Source organism: Perissodus microlepis, chromosome 19, assembly GCF_051167445.1.
Source record: "Perissodus microlepis isolate ML-2025 ecotype Zambia chromosome 19, ASM5116744v1, whole genome shotgun sequence".
Taxonomy (NCBI): Eukaryota; Metazoa; Chordata; class Actinopteri; order Cichliformes; family Cichlidae; genus Perissodus; species Perissodus microlepis.
Window position 1 is genome coordinate 12,862,217 of NC_140479.1, and position 14,704 is coordinate 12,876,920.

At 42.8% G+C, this 14,704-nt stretch overlaps 1 protein-coding gene across 3 annotated transcripts in view; it reads left to right on the forward strand.

Annotated features, from left to right (window-relative positions):
• The window catches only part of rock2a (rho-associated, coiled-coil containing protein kinase 2a), a 46,552-nt gene that overhangs the window by 30,115 nt on the left and 1,733 nt on the right, over nt 1–14,704 (forward strand). Inside the window, exons 14-32 of one of the 3 annotated variants that reach the window (XM_084914004.1) lie at nt 683–774; nt 1,069–1,315; nt 3,096–3,202; nt 3,881–4,040; nt 4,240–4,400; nt 4,589–4,773; nt 4,871–4,940; nt 5,940–6,043; nt 6,228–6,414; nt 6,634–6,727; nt 6,816–6,910; nt 7,048–7,239; nt 7,349–7,517; nt 11,222–11,292; nt 11,377–11,465; nt 11,569–11,647; nt 11,755–12,022; nt 12,143–12,356; nt 13,359–13,412. In XM_084914004.1, coding sequence (XP_084770130.1) covers nt 683–774; nt 1,069–1,315; nt 3,096–3,202; nt 3,881–4,040; nt 4,240–4,400; nt 4,589–4,773; nt 4,871–4,940; nt 5,940–6,043; nt 6,228–6,414; nt 6,634–6,727; nt 6,816–6,910; nt 7,048–7,239; nt 7,349–7,517; nt 11,222–11,292; nt 11,377–11,465; nt 11,569–11,647; nt 11,755–12,022; nt 12,143–12,356; nt 13,359–13,412 — 2,638 coding nt within the window. Of the gene's footprint in view, nt 1–682; nt 775–1,068; nt 1,316–3,095; nt 3,203–3,880; nt 4,041–4,239; nt 4,401–4,588; nt 4,774–4,870; nt 4,941–5,939; nt 6,044–6,227; nt 6,415–6,633; nt 6,728–6,815; nt 6,911–7,047; nt 7,240–7,348; nt 7,518–11,221; nt 11,293–11,376; nt 11,466–11,568; nt 11,648–11,754; nt 12,023–12,142; nt 12,357–13,358; nt 13,423–14,704 lie in introns of those variants that run through there. The other 2 variants (XM_084914003.1, XM_084914005.1) reach the window with 2 other exon arrangements.

Sequence of the window (14,704 nt, forward strand, 5' to 3'; positions counted from 1 at the left end):
TACATTTCACAGAAAAATATATTTTCTAGTAAGAGACATTTCTCTTAAGAGACAATTTTTAAAGCTTTTTAACTAGCTTTTAAGTAAAAAAAAAAAAAATACAGCGGCACACATTCTCGGTTTATTTGTGTAACATCCTTCATGCAGGTTAGCTTTGTTCAAGGTGATCGATTACATGAACTGAAAAGACAAAACATTATAATACTTCTATCATGAGTGAGAAAAATGAGGCTGATTAAATGCATTTGCTTTAAGAAATAGATTCAAACTTGACAGCAGTGATGCATTAAAGCAAGAGAATAAAATGAACACAGAAATCCAGTAAAAATCAACCCCCCCCTCTTCTTGTGTAAAGTCAGAAACTTCTTACGTTTTCTTTTGGCTTTGCAATGATATAAATTCATGGTGACTTTACTGAGATAAAGTGGGTAATACTGCCATCACCTGGACAAAGACACTGTGACACAAACACATCAGGTCTACTCTCTTCTGTGCTCTGGCTTTCTTTGTAATATTCATATTGTATAACTTTTGGTTCCAGCGCCTTTATTAAACCAAACTAAAAATTCTGTTTCCATATTTCATTTGCACAGTTTATATATGAAGTTTTAAATTGTGATTTTACTTCTTGAAACACACTTCATCATAATAATTGTTGTCTTGGTTCTTGGGATCTGTGCAGTCAACAGCCTCAGAGACCAGCTGGATGACATGAAGAAGCGAAACCAAAACTCGCACATTTCCAATGAGAAGAACATTCACCTCCAGAAACAGGTCGGTTACCTACCTTGATGTATGTTTGGTGAGGTTGGGGGGGGGGGGGGGGGGTGGATGGTCAGCATGGACGATGAGCTCTGTGACATCAGATTACAAGCATATAACATATAAAGCCTTGAATAGACGTAAAACCAAATACATTAACAATCACAACAGCTGAAAGTAAAAGCTAATATTTGATGTCCAGCCAGACTGAAAAGATCACTGTGATCTTGTCAAGTCACCTTCTTGGGCTCTGAGTCCTTTAAAGGGAAAATATTGGTGTGATTTGTGTACGTGTTCTTCTCTTAGCTGGAAGAAGCCAACACGTTGTTGCGGGCCGAGACGGAGGCGGCGACGAGGCTCCGCAAAGCCCAAACTGAGAGCAGCAAGCAGCTGCAGCAGCTGGAGGCCAACGTGCGCGAGCTGCAGGACAAATGCTGCCTGCTGGAGCGCAGCAAGCTGAGTCTGGAGAAGGAATGCATCAGCCTGCAGGCTGCGCTAGAGACGGAGAGGAGGGAGCACAGCCAGGGCTCGGAAACCATCACTGACCTGATGGGTGGGTGAAACGGCGCACGAAGATTTCTTTGTCAAGTCTGCAAACAGTGGTCATTTATGTGCATTATTTGAATTAATAAAAGTGATACCAGGAATATTACATGTTGTATATTAAATGTTGTATTCATCGGTGTATCTAAACAAATTTTACAGAATGGTGTTTGTAAAAAGTGAAACCCACTTCTTTACAAACCTATAAAATACTAAACCAATTAATATGGAGTTGGAGCATCCTCAGTTTAGCAGTTTTACATCAAAATGTCTTGTATTAGTTTTTCGCTCATGCTCCACCAAATTTGACAAAATTCGTCTCGCTATCAGAAAAAGAAACTGCACCTCTGTTCTTGGTTCTCACCTTAGCATAAAGAAAACCAAAAGAATAGATTTGTGCAGAATTTCAGGTTGGATGTCAGTATATGTTATAATTCTAGGCACATCTGTAGCTGCTGATATGTTTACCTGTATTTTTATGAGGTGGAAATGTAATTACATTCCTCTGAAAGAAGTTCAGTTTCTGTTTTCCTCCTGCTTGCCTTGGAGCTTATATGGCAGGTTTAATAAAGGGGCAGCTAGATGAGGAACAGCAATGTGCCACCCAAATGCTGAGGGCAGTCAAGAGGCTTTTCAGGACTAAATAACTCTGTGCTGTTTGCTGAATGGATTCTGACCCCAGTTCAGTCACACTGTGTGTGTTTGAGAAAGGCTGATGTGAATTAGTAAAAATAAGTTTGTCCAGAGGTGTCAGATAAAACCTTGAACAAATATAGCTGATGTTTTGGAGACAGAAGGGTCAAAGCGGCCTGTTTGCTCCAGTGCGCCTGGACAGTTTGTAATATTTGTGTAACTGTAGGGAGTGTGCTTACATAAAGGCTAACAATTCACCCATAATCTGATAAAAGCAGCTCTCGGGCTACTTAAGCTGTCACATAAAATCTCTTATCTGACTGCGTTAATTAGGACGTGTGCATCACAAACCATGAGTTCTGCCTTATGAATGTTTGTAGGTCTTCGGATGCAGTGACTTGAGTGTTGCATTTACAAATAAAACACAGCACAGTATAATGAGCTGCTTCCTCTAGTTGGTCCAAGAGCTGAAATTCATTTGAACTATGTAAATATTTATATTAATATAAATATTGCCTTCCGTTGCTTACTACAAGTAACTGCGTGATTTATATGTGTGTATAAATAAGCCCATTGTGGCACTGTTGGAACAACTAAACATACACTCTTGGTAGTTGCCCTGAGCTGCCCCGAGCTTGCTGACCAGAGTCATTATATGAACAACAGGCAAGTAACTTGTATATGTAAAGTACATTTAAATCAGAGGGAGTGCTTTTTAGTTGAGGTCAGGGGATTAACAATGCTAGTTTACAAGTAAACCTGGAATAAACAAACCAGACCTAAATTAGAAACTCAAAACATGAAAATAAATACACAAATTAAAGGACAAATAATAAAATAATAGTAACTAAAATTGAAATTACAATAGAAACAGCAGACGAACCTCAGACTGAGCTTTAATGAGGGGATAAAATTGACATTAAGAAGGATTAAAGGACTTATGTATACAAGTTGAGACAGGAATGGTGTATTGAAAATGGAAATAAAGATTCTTGACGACTGTGTAAGTTTATAGGCTTTAGGGTCCTTAGGGACCAAGTAAAGCGCTATACAAATACAGGCCATTTACCATTTGCCATAGTTTGCTGTTGGGTTAAGCTTTATGTGATCTGTACGTGAAATGTAACTCTGAGGACTCTCGCGGGCTTATCTTGCAGGACGCATTTCTGGCCTGGAAGAGGAGGCCCGTCAGCAGAAACAGGCTTTATCCAAAGCTGAGACTGAGAAGAGGCAGCTTCAAGAGAAACTCACTGATCTGGAGAAGGTAAATCACAAAATCCTGACTGGAAACATTTTTTGCTTTGAGATGCAGTTCCTGGAAATTTGACTTGAGCCTCACGTGTGATCCAAATTAAGTAAAAGTTATGTTAAAAGTAGTATCATAGTGTTTTTGGAAACATCTGCATCTGGATTTGAGGACAGCATGATTGGACTGTTTGTTCCAGGTCATTTGACATCAGTGAGAAATTATTATTTTATTAAAGCAATCGGGAAAGTCTTTTGTTTTGATTAAAGTGACAAATAATTGATTTACAGCAGCTATTTTCAAACTCAAGCCCACTGCAGGCCAAATAATTATTTTAAAAGCCTGCCAAACCTTTAATCACAACTCCAGTCGACACGGGAAGATTAATACAAAGTATTTGTTTTGTTTTGTTTTCATAGATTCATATTAAAAATTGCATAACTGCCTGCTTTTTGACTTTAAAATATCTTAGAGAAATGGAGAAGAAAGGCCTAATTTATTGAAACTGACCTGTTTCAGAAACTGTACTTATTGATTTACTGAGTATTTCTAACTGCACTTCCTTAGAATATACATATAAATGTGAACCACCATGTAGTGACACAACTTTCTGGGCTTGGTCTCAAAGCGTTTGGTGTAAAAGTTTCTGACTAGATTTTGCTCTGGATGTGACATCTCTGTGTGTGTTTTCTACAGGAGAAGAGCAACAAGGAGATCGATTTGACCTACAAGCTGAAGGTGCTGCAGCAGGAGCTGGAACAGGAGGAGGCCTCTCATAAGGCCACCAGAGCAATGCTGGCAGACAAGAGCAAGATCAAGGTCACAATCGAGGGCGCCAAGTCAGAGTCCACGAAGGGTAAGGGCTCTGATCTTTTGTTTCTACGAGGTTGTTCTTTCACAGTTTGTACCGAGTTCAGGGTTCGAGCTATATAATTTGGGGCTAATCGACAGCTCTGAGTTCACAGATTGCAACAAGATGTACAGAATGAGAAATTTTATTGATTTAACTTTTCACAAGGGAAATTAAATAATATAAGTGAATAACTCTCATTCAGAGTTAGAGCAGAAGCTGGCAGAGGAGCGAGCTGCCAAACTGCGGCTGGAGAACAGAATACTGGAGCTGGAGAAGCAGAGCAGCATGATGGACTGTGACAACAAACAGGCCCTGCAGAAGCTAGACGAGCTGCGCAGACACAAGGATCACCTTACTGAGGAGGTGAGCGTTTCTGTTCTGCACAGGAGACCAGTGAAGTTTGGGTTTAGCTGACAGATGTCACCAACAGGAGCTACTTCAGCAGCTAATGTAAAGAGTGTCATATCTGAACCATAAATTGGATAGAAGGATAATGAAAAAAGAGCTGATGCGAGTAAAAAACTTTTATTAAATTCATTTTGTTCTTTCAGGTGAAGAACCTGACACTGAAGATCGAGCAGGAGACCCAGAAGCGTAACCTGACTCAGAACGACCTGAAGGCTCAAAACCAGCAGCTCAGTGCTCTGAAAACCTCCGAGAAGCAGCTCAAGCAGGAAACTAATCACCTGCTGGATATTAAGCGCAGCTTGGAGAAGCAGAACCAGGAGCTGCGCAAGTAAGTTTCATTTTGTTGTAACACTTTCCCAGCAGGCACACTGCAGGCTCCTTATGCGGTCAGATTATGAATCATCGACTCATTTTTCTTTTCACAGAGAAAGACAGGACACAGATGGACAAATGAAGGAGTTACAAGACCAGTTAGAGGCTGAGCAGTATTTCTCAGTAAGTCTGATATCTGATCACAGATGTGGATGGAAAATGAAGACACTTTCATTTGGCATTTTAGGCTTTTTATAGTTTCATTCATCTGACTGAGCGGCAAAAACTGCTGATTGATTTGCTACTGAATAGTCCCCTCTCTCCTTCTGGCTAAACAGCTTTTCCCTGCTGTGTCCACGTTGTGTTTCACTCCTTTCAGCCTGATCAGGGCGCTGCTGTGACAGTTTTTAAAATATTCAGCTGCCTGTGAGTCAGAGACTCGTTCCAACTCTGCTGCCTATAACTGCAGGTGCTCTGAATTGTTTAGCGCTACAGTTGAAGTCCAAGCTGGAGCTTAACTCATTGTAAAGGCAACTCACTAAATGCTTCAGTTGTGTGTAGGGGTCTAGCAATTCTTACGTCCACAATATAGAGGTGCTTTGATATTTATAGAGTAGAGCTACAGGGGCTGCTCCAGACTATACTGTCAAATAACAGTCAGCTATATTACACTGGAGTGACATCTTCCCATATTGTAATGCATTGCTGTTATTTCCTAGTTAAAGCGTAATAATCTAGTAATGTTTAAAGATGATATAGGATAACAAGTAATGTATTTTCCATAATGCACTTAGAAAATAAAGTAAATAAACCGTAGCACAAATGGTCTTATTCTATGGGAACGTAGGCTGTTAAAATCAGAGGGTTCCTTTTATTTCTGTAGCTAATGTATGTTATGCATTTCCAAGAGCTAAATAATGGTGAAGTCTTCAATGGGCATCCATTAGCTAATGTTTTTGTACAATGTCAACAGTATGTATCAAAGTGTGTATGCAACATGAAGCCTGAGTGATTCTTTCCTTTACCATGTTCATTATCAGTCAGGAGAAGCAGCTTGTTGTTAGGAAACTTTCTCACCTCTCTGGCCCTCCCATTGGAGATTTCTGCATTAAAGAGTTATGTAGAGTTTTGTTGTTGATGTATTAAGTATGAGCCGTATTTGACCTGTTACCTTTTCTCCAGACTCTCTATAAGACCCAGGTTCGTGAGCTGAAGGAGGAATGTGAGGAGAGGAACAAACTTTACAAAGAAGTGCAGCAGTCTCTGCACGAGCTGCAGGAGGAGAGGTGAGAGGTTTTTCAGTTTGAAGATATAATTTGAAATAAATTCATCCACTTTAATCTTCGAAAAATGATTAGCAGAAAAACGGTGATGATGAATGTAAGGCTCGGTTCATTTATCTCCAGTAAGAGACTCGTGTGGTTTGTGTGGTGGGTTGCTCAGGCTTGCGTTTCTTTTTATTCCTCTCAGGGACTCTTTGGCAGCACAGCTGGAGATCACTCTGACAAAGGCTGACTCAGAGCAGCTGGCGCGCTCCATCGCTGAGGAGCAGTACTCCGACCTCGAGAAGGAGAAGATAATGAAGGAGCTGGAACTGAAGGAGATGATGGCTCGCCATCGCCAGGAGCTCTCCGAGAAGGACATCACCATCAGCTCTGTGAGTTTTTGAGTTTGCGAGTTGAGGTGAAAGTCTTTGTATCGTTAGACGTTTAAAGGCTGTTAAATAGAATAACTCGCCACAGTCCTGGAAGTATCATGATGTGTAAATGCAGTGCATCTCAAGCCCAATAAATATGCTCTGAAAATAGTGTGAGATTAGGTTGAGTTTATAGTTCCACAAAAGAGCAGATATGAAAATATTTGCTGTCCATTGCAGCTGGAAGAAGCTAATAGGACCCTGACGAGTGATGTCGCCAATCTGGCCAATGAGAAGGAGGAACTGAACAACAAACTGAAGGAGGCAATAGAGGGTAATTAGAACATTTAAATGTTTATTACAAGAATTATATATTTTGGTGTGGGTACATAATTTTTTTTTTTTTTTTTTGTTCTCTTCAGAAACTGAGAAGTCGAAGGACTGGGAACAGCAGATAAGCCAGATGAAGCAGGCATTTGAGAAGCAGCTGCAGTGCGAGAGGACGCTAAAAACCCAGGTCGGTGTTTTTAAAGCAATAACTCACAAGATGAAGAGACAGACTTTCAAGACTAATCCTCCCCTTCATGGGCAAAATTTACATTTTTTCCCCATCATTTTTCTTAAGTTAAGATTGAATCTTATCCCCATCCGTAGGCCGTCAATAAGCTGGCAGAGATCATGAACAGGAAGGAAGTGCGTGGCGGAGGCAGCCGCCGTGGTAACGACACAGACATGCGGCGAAAGGAGAAGGAGAACAGGAAGCTGCAGCTTGAGCTCAGGTCAGAGAAGGAAAAGCTGAACAGCACCATCATCAAATATCAGAAGGAGATCAACGAAATGCAAGCAGTAAGTGAACAGCTGAGTTTTCTTTCCCCTGCAGTGAAACGACACTCTGCTGCTGTATCTCTGACTACGACACTTACAATATGTTATTTCTTCTCATTTTAATCTATAGCAACTGGCGGATGAGAGCCAGATGCGCATTGAGCTGCAGATGGCTCTGGACAGTAAGGACAGTGACATTGAGCAGCTGAGAAATCTCCTGCAGACGCTCAGTGTTCAGTCGATGGACTCCGCCAGCGTCAGCAGCGGGCCCGAGTTTGATGCTGATGATGCGTACACAGGTAAGAGCTCAGCCACTGAACAAAGAAAGTATTTCTGACAGTTTGTCTTCACCACAGCTTTAAGGTTCAAGGTCACTTAATAACATCTTCTTGTACAATGTTTACGTTCACTGGCTACGTCACAAAGTGCACCTGCTCAATTATGCCTTTAATCAGACAATCACAAGGCAACAGCTAAATGCACTGAGGTATGTAGACACGGTTAAGATGACCTGCTGAAGTTCAAATGGAGCATCGGAAGAAAGGTCATTTGAGTGACGTGGCGTGGTTGTTGGTTCCAGGTCTGCGTATTTCAGAAACTGTTGTTCTACTGGACTTTTCCCACACAAACATCTTTAGGGTTTACAGAAAATGGTCTGGAAAAGAGAAAACATGCATTGTTTGTCCCTGTGTGAAAATGCCAGGTCAGAGTAATTTCCAAACGTTTCAGAAGAAAGATGCTATAATTCAGCTCATGTTAAGTACTTTCAATCACAATACAGTCATTTTATCATTAGTGTGTTATGCACAGATTATTGACGATTGGTGATTTGATCCCTGGCTGCTCCAGCGCGCATGCCAAAGCGTCCTTTGGCAAGATACTGAACCCTGAGTTGTTCTCGAATACTTTCATCAGAGTGTGAATGTGTGTGGAGGTTGGATACAAATCACTTAATTCAAATTCAAATTTTATTTGTCACACACACACAACCATACACAGTATGACATGGGGGTGAAATGCTTGTAGCTGTACAATGCCCGACCATTAAATGACAGAAAAAAAGTTTTACAATATTTACAATTTACAGGTCACTACAAAATTTACAAATTAACTTAGGAATTTACAGTAAAGAATGTGCAAATAGCAGAAGAGATTATAAAGATTATAAAGATTATAAATTATAGGAATTATAGGAAATGTGTGGTGGTGCGTGTGGTGATGTGATGTGTGGGAGAGTCCAGTCCTACACCTGGTTCAGGGCCCGAATAGCCTGGGGGAAGAAGCTCCTCCTCATTCTCTCTGTTTTGGCCTTAAGGGAGCGGAAGCGCTTCCCAGACCTCAACAGTGAGAAGAGTCCATTGTTGGGATGGGAGAGGTCCATCATAATCTTCCTAGCTTTGGACTTGCACCGCTTGGTGTAGATGGACAGCAGGTCAGGGAGCTCTGATTGAATGATGCGTTCGGCTGAGCGCACCACTCTTTGCAGATCTCGTCTGTCCTGCTTGGTGCTGTTCCCAAACCAGGTGCAGATGTTTGCCGTCAGGACGCTCTCGATGGTGCAGGAGTAGAAGTTCTTGAGCACCTTCAGTGGCAGATGGAAGTCTCTAAGTCTTCTGAGGAAGAAGAGACGCTGACGGGCTTTCTTAACCAGGGTGTTGATGTGGCAGGACCATGACAGGTCCTGAGTGATGTGGACACCCAGGTATCGGAAACTGTCCACTCTCTCCGCTGGCGTGCCACTGATGATGAGGGGTTTGTAATTCCTCGCCTGCATTGTAGTGAAGTCCACGATCAGCTTCTTAGTCTTGCTGATGTTTAGGAGGAGGTTATTCTCCTGGCACCAGGTCTCCAGGTTCCTAATCTCCTCCAGGTAGGCCGTCTCGATGTTGTCGGAGATCAGGCCCACAACAGCAGTGTCGTCAGCAAACTTGACAATGGAGGTGGTGTCTGATGTGGCTACACAGTCATAAGTGTACAGTGAGTACAGCAGGGGGCTTAAAACACAGCCCTGAGGCGCTCCAGTGCTGAGTGAGATGGAGGGGGAGACTTGTTTTCTCACCCTCACTGATTGGGGTCTGTCTGTTGAGGATCCACTGACACAGTGATGAGCTGAGTCCTAGATCCGTCAACTTGGTGAAAAGCTTAGAGGGAATTATTGTGTTGAATGCTGAACTGTAGTCCACGAACAGCATCCTAACATAATTCCCTCTGCCAGTGTCCAGGTGACTCAGGGATGTGTGGAGCAGGTGAGATATGGCATCGTCTGTGGAACGATTAGTCCGGTAAGCAAACTGAAGTGAGTCGATGGTGGCAGGAAGTGAAGAAGTGATGTGATCTCTCATCAGTCTTTCAAAACACTTCATCACAATTGAAGTCAGTGCTACTGGACGGTAGTCATTGTGGCAAGCGGGCTGTTGTTTCTTTGGAATCGGGCATTGGCATCGGGATTCATCATTGAAGAAGCTGGTCGTTTATAGTCCGTTATAGTCCGCAGTCCTTTCCACAGACTCCTAGAGTCGCACTGTCGTAGCTGTGACTCTAGTTTTTCCCCGTAGCTCCGCTTTGCCTTTCTGACCGCGCTGCGCACGTTGTAGGACGCAGCCTTGTATAGGTCCATATTACCGGAGACGAGCCCTTCATTGTAGGCAGCGGTGCGTGATCTCAGAGCGTCGCGGATGTTTTTATCCACCCACGGCTTCTGGTTGGGAAACGTTCGGATGATAGTTCTTTCTGCTGTGTCGTCCGCTAGTTTCCCGATAAATCCCACAACCACTTCCGTAAACATGTTGATGTCATCAGAGCTGCGCCGAAACATGTCCCAGTCTGCGTCATCCAGTGCGTCCTGCAGCGCGGCCACTGATTGGTCCGTCCAGCGAGCGACCTCCCTCCTGATTGGTAGTTGCTGCTTTAGCCTTTGTTTGTAAGCAGGCATGAGGAAGATGGCGGCATGGTCCGATTTTCCAAATGCCGGCAGGGGCTGAGCCTTGTAACAGTTCTTGAACGGGGTGTAGCAGTGGTCTAATGTCCTAGTGCCCCGGGTGGGGCAGTTGATGTCCTGGTGAAGGTTGTGAAATGTCCGTTTGAGATTCACTCTGTTAAAATCTCCCATAACAATGAGTGCGGCATCTTGGTGAAATGTTTGTTGACGTGTGAGAGCCTCATGTAGCTCACATAAGGCAGTGTCCGAGTCCGCGTGAGGCGGAATGTAAACAGTGCAGGCAATGACCGCAGTGAATTCCCGAGGGAGATAGAAAGGGTGACATTTAACGATCAAAAGCTCCAGATTGGGCGAGCAAGAGCGTGTGAGTGGGGAGATGTTTGTGCTGTCGCACCATCTGTTGTTCACCATCAAACACACTCCACCACCTCTTTTCTTCCCCGACTCCATTGTCCTGTCCATGCGGTAAACCGAAAAGAACCCCGAATGTCTCTCTGGAACTTGATTCTGGCTCTGAGGTCATCAAGCTTCTTCTCGATGGATTAAACATTGGCTAGCAGGATACTGGGCATGGGTGCGCGGTGTGCGCGAGCCCGTAGCCTGTTCCTGATGCCGGCTCGTTTACCTCGAGGCCGTCGCTTAGGGTCGCGTCCTTTGTTCTCTCTCAGGATCTCCTTTGGCCAGGTTGGGTCCGGAGTTAAACATGGTGAAATGTTCGTGTATTGTAGACCAATAGAAACCAAAGTGTCTCTACTGTAGCGAATTTGTGTGTTTTGCATGATGCCCATGCAAGATTATGGCAGATATAGCAAAAAGTGACGAAAAAGTGGAGAAGCTGGGGCAGAGCATCCAGCACGGCAGCAGACCTCACCGGCGCCATCTTTAAAACCAGATGTAGAAAAAAGAGAATGGGGGAATGAGGCGTGTTATATAAAGTGCTTAAATGCTCAAGTAGAGCATTTTTATAAAGGTGCATAATGTCTGACTAGAATATTTCTAATGTGATGTGATTTTGTTGAATTCTTCAAACCAAACCATAATAATCTGATTTCTTTCTGCCCTCAGAAATGAGGCTCGAGGGCTGGCTGTCTCTCCCCGTCAGAAACAATACCAAGAAGTTTGGATGGGAGAGAAAGGTAGGACTAAACCATTGAGACTGCTTTGACCCTGCAAAACAGCGCGTGACCTTTTTTCTTACCATCTCTGTCCTGTCAATGCAGTACGTTGTAGTAAGCAGCAAGAAGATTCTTTTCTACAACAGCGAGCAAGACAAAGAGCAGTCCATCCCCAACATGGTGCTCGATATAGAGTGAGTATGACACCTGAAAGCACCTCTGCAAAGAAAACAGCTCAGTTTGTATTAACACGTTCTATGCTTTAAACAGAAAATAACACCCCTTTCTGTCACACAGTAAACTCTTCCATGTGAGACCTGTTACTCAGACAGATGTGTATCGAGCTGACTCCAAAGAAATTCCCAGGATATTCCAGGTCTGCCCTAGCTCTACTGAAAATGTTCTATGTCTTTGAGCATGTTGATTGTTTAAAGAGTTGTTGAAGGCTGAAAAAGTTAGATATGTCCTCTTTCCGCTCTCCAGATTCTTTATGCCAATGAAGGTGAAAGCAAAAAGGAGCCAGAGTTTCCCGTGGAGCCGCATCCCATTGGAGAAAAGTCCAATTACGTCTGCCACAAAGGCCACGAGTTCATTCCCACCCTCTACCACTTCCCCACCAACTGTGAGGCCTGCACAAAGCCACTGTGGAACATGTTCAAGCCGCCCCCTGCTCTGGAGTGCCGGCGCTGCCACATCAAGTGCCACAAGGACCACATGGACAAGAAGGAGGAGATCATCGCTCCCTGTAAAGGTAGGACGCTCCTGTTGTTTCTATGAAAACTGTGTTTCGATCTTACTTACAATTGGTGGGTTTTTTAAATGTTTGTGAATTGGAGTGTTACTGAACATTTCTCTTCTCTTCTACCACCAGTGAACTACGACATTTCTACAGCCAAGAACCTGCTCCTGCTCGCCGTGTCCCAGGAGGAGCAGCAGAAGTGGGTGAGCCGGTTGGTCAAGAAGATTCCCAAAAAGCCTCCACACCCAGAACAGTTCGCACGCTCCTCACCGCGGACCTCCATGAAGGTTCAGCCCAGCCAGTCCATGAGGAGGCCCAGTCGACAGCTCCCCACCAGCAAGAGCAGGTAGACTAAAAAGCTGATTTTATGTAATAGACACCTATAGGTGTGATTTTGGATTCATCTATGTTAGCTACGACAGTTAAAGTGGTGTGCAGGAGGTAAACAAATAACAGTTTATGGATCTGCAGGCTAGATTTCTAATGATTTGAGGTACATACAGTGTGAGTGGAGTGACCGATATAATGCAGGCTGACTAAAAAGCCTCAAAACTGAAATTTTTGTGTATTTGATTAACATACCAAATCCAGAAAGTTTAATATTTATTTACAGTATTTAGTATATATTCTGCATTTTGAGTGTTGTGTGTCACAATAATGTAAATTAATATTAGTTTCTCCATAATGGCCTGCTGACTGACCACAAAAAACTATACCTGAGTTAAACTAATTAAATTTCACCTGCAAAGTGATATCTTCAGGCAACTCTTGCTTTAAAATCACTGACTGAAAGTCCCGTTCTGACCACTTATAATAAAGTGCCTTCAGTGCACTGTACATTTCATCCACTCTTGTCAAAACAGCACATCATGTGCACAGGCTACAAATGCAACTTCAACAAGCAATCTTAAAAAAGCGACTGATGATCTTGAAGGAGAAAAATTAGCGTATTGATTATTCAGCTTTGGTAAGAGCTCTTTTTAAGGTGTATTGAGGTGTTAACCTGTGAAGCTTTGTTCTTTATGTACAATGTGTGTCCTGCAGAAGTTGAGGAACTGTTTTCATTCTCTGTCCTGGTCCAGTCCAGTTCTATGTCTCAGGATTTGCCCTCATACAACCCCACAGAACAGACTTGAGTTGTGTGCAGTAGCGATTACACAGCCATGAAAACTAATCTCCCCTTTCAGATTGGAGGACTCCAGTCTCCAGGACTGGCACTGGGCGTTGGATGATATAGATGATGACTGTTCCTCTATACATTTCTGATCACCACATTTGGTAACACTGTGTGCAATGTGTGCTGTGTAGTGCCTGCCATTTAAAAAACCTTAAAAATGTCTGACCTCAGCCCTCGCAGGTCAAATGGCTTCAAAATAAAGCGAGAAGATTCCAGCAGTACCTGGTACAAATGACAGCTCCTTCCTTCTCCTCCTCCTCCTTGTTCTTCTTTTGACCAGATGTTTCCCTGTAAACATCTCAACTTCTCAGTGTGTGTATGTTTGTTTGTTTTGGGTGTCACTCTGAGGTGGTGCAGGTGGTGAATATACTCTGTATCATGGACCTTGAGCCACGTAGTTTGGGTGGATTTGCTCTTCTAAGAGTTGGGATCACTTGGGCACTGGGTGTTTTGAACTGGACAAAAATAAATTGACACATAAACTCAGGAGAATAAGTTCTCAGGTTTGTCTGAAGTTGCCCTTTCTCACACAACAAGAGATAAGACATGACTTTTTCTCACGGCTGAAAAAATTCAAGTTTTAGCGAGGCAGCACTCGGCTGCGAATCGCTTGAACAATTTGCTGCTGTATTCCCGCGCAGACTTTAGATTATTTAATGTTGATCTGTCCTCAGACTGTGAATAAAATATGATGACCTGAGAAGCGAAGCCAATCTTGGAACCACATCAGCTAGTCTGCCGATTTGGCCTCTTGGGATTTTGGACAATTTGTTGGGATGTCCGGTTTAGTTAGAAGAAATCCAAGCCAAGATTTTTCATTTCTCATGTTCCAGGCAGTGTCTACAAATGCAGATAAACTGGAATGAACTGAAATTAATTTGGAGCAAACCTCTTTTGCTCTCCACACAGGCTGTGCAGTGGACGACAGTAAGAAACCAAAAGGTTTTCAGGACCAAAATCATGCAGATGCTCTTCATAGAAATTAATTCAGAATTGACTTGCAGTCTGTCTCATGGCCAGCAGAGGAAATTACTAAGGCTCACACGAACACCTCAATCAGCACTTTTTTTTGGTGAGCTTATGGATCAAATCAGTGGTTTCATTTATTACAGCATGTTACTCAATTTAGTTAAATATACTGGTTTAGGGTAAGACCATCTTGTGACTGACAGTCGTCACAGGATGAGCGTGGAGTGTCTTCACCCTTAAATCATAAAATGTATAAAGAAAATAATAATTAAAAAAAAAAAAAACAAGATGGCAATGGCTGAAATGTTCTGCTCGGTGGCTATTTCCATCTTCTATATACAGTCTGTGGACATAGGACTTGCTTAAAATCCAAAGTAGGATCATTGTATATCTTGGTAGGACTAATGCATGCTTAGCCAGTTTGTTTACTACAAAGACTTTTAAATCATTTGATTTTTTGCTGAGATAAAATAAATGTAGGGTAACGATTAAAAATGCAGCTTCTTACATTCGGTCTGAAAATCAGCCAGGTTCTTGATTTGGTAATT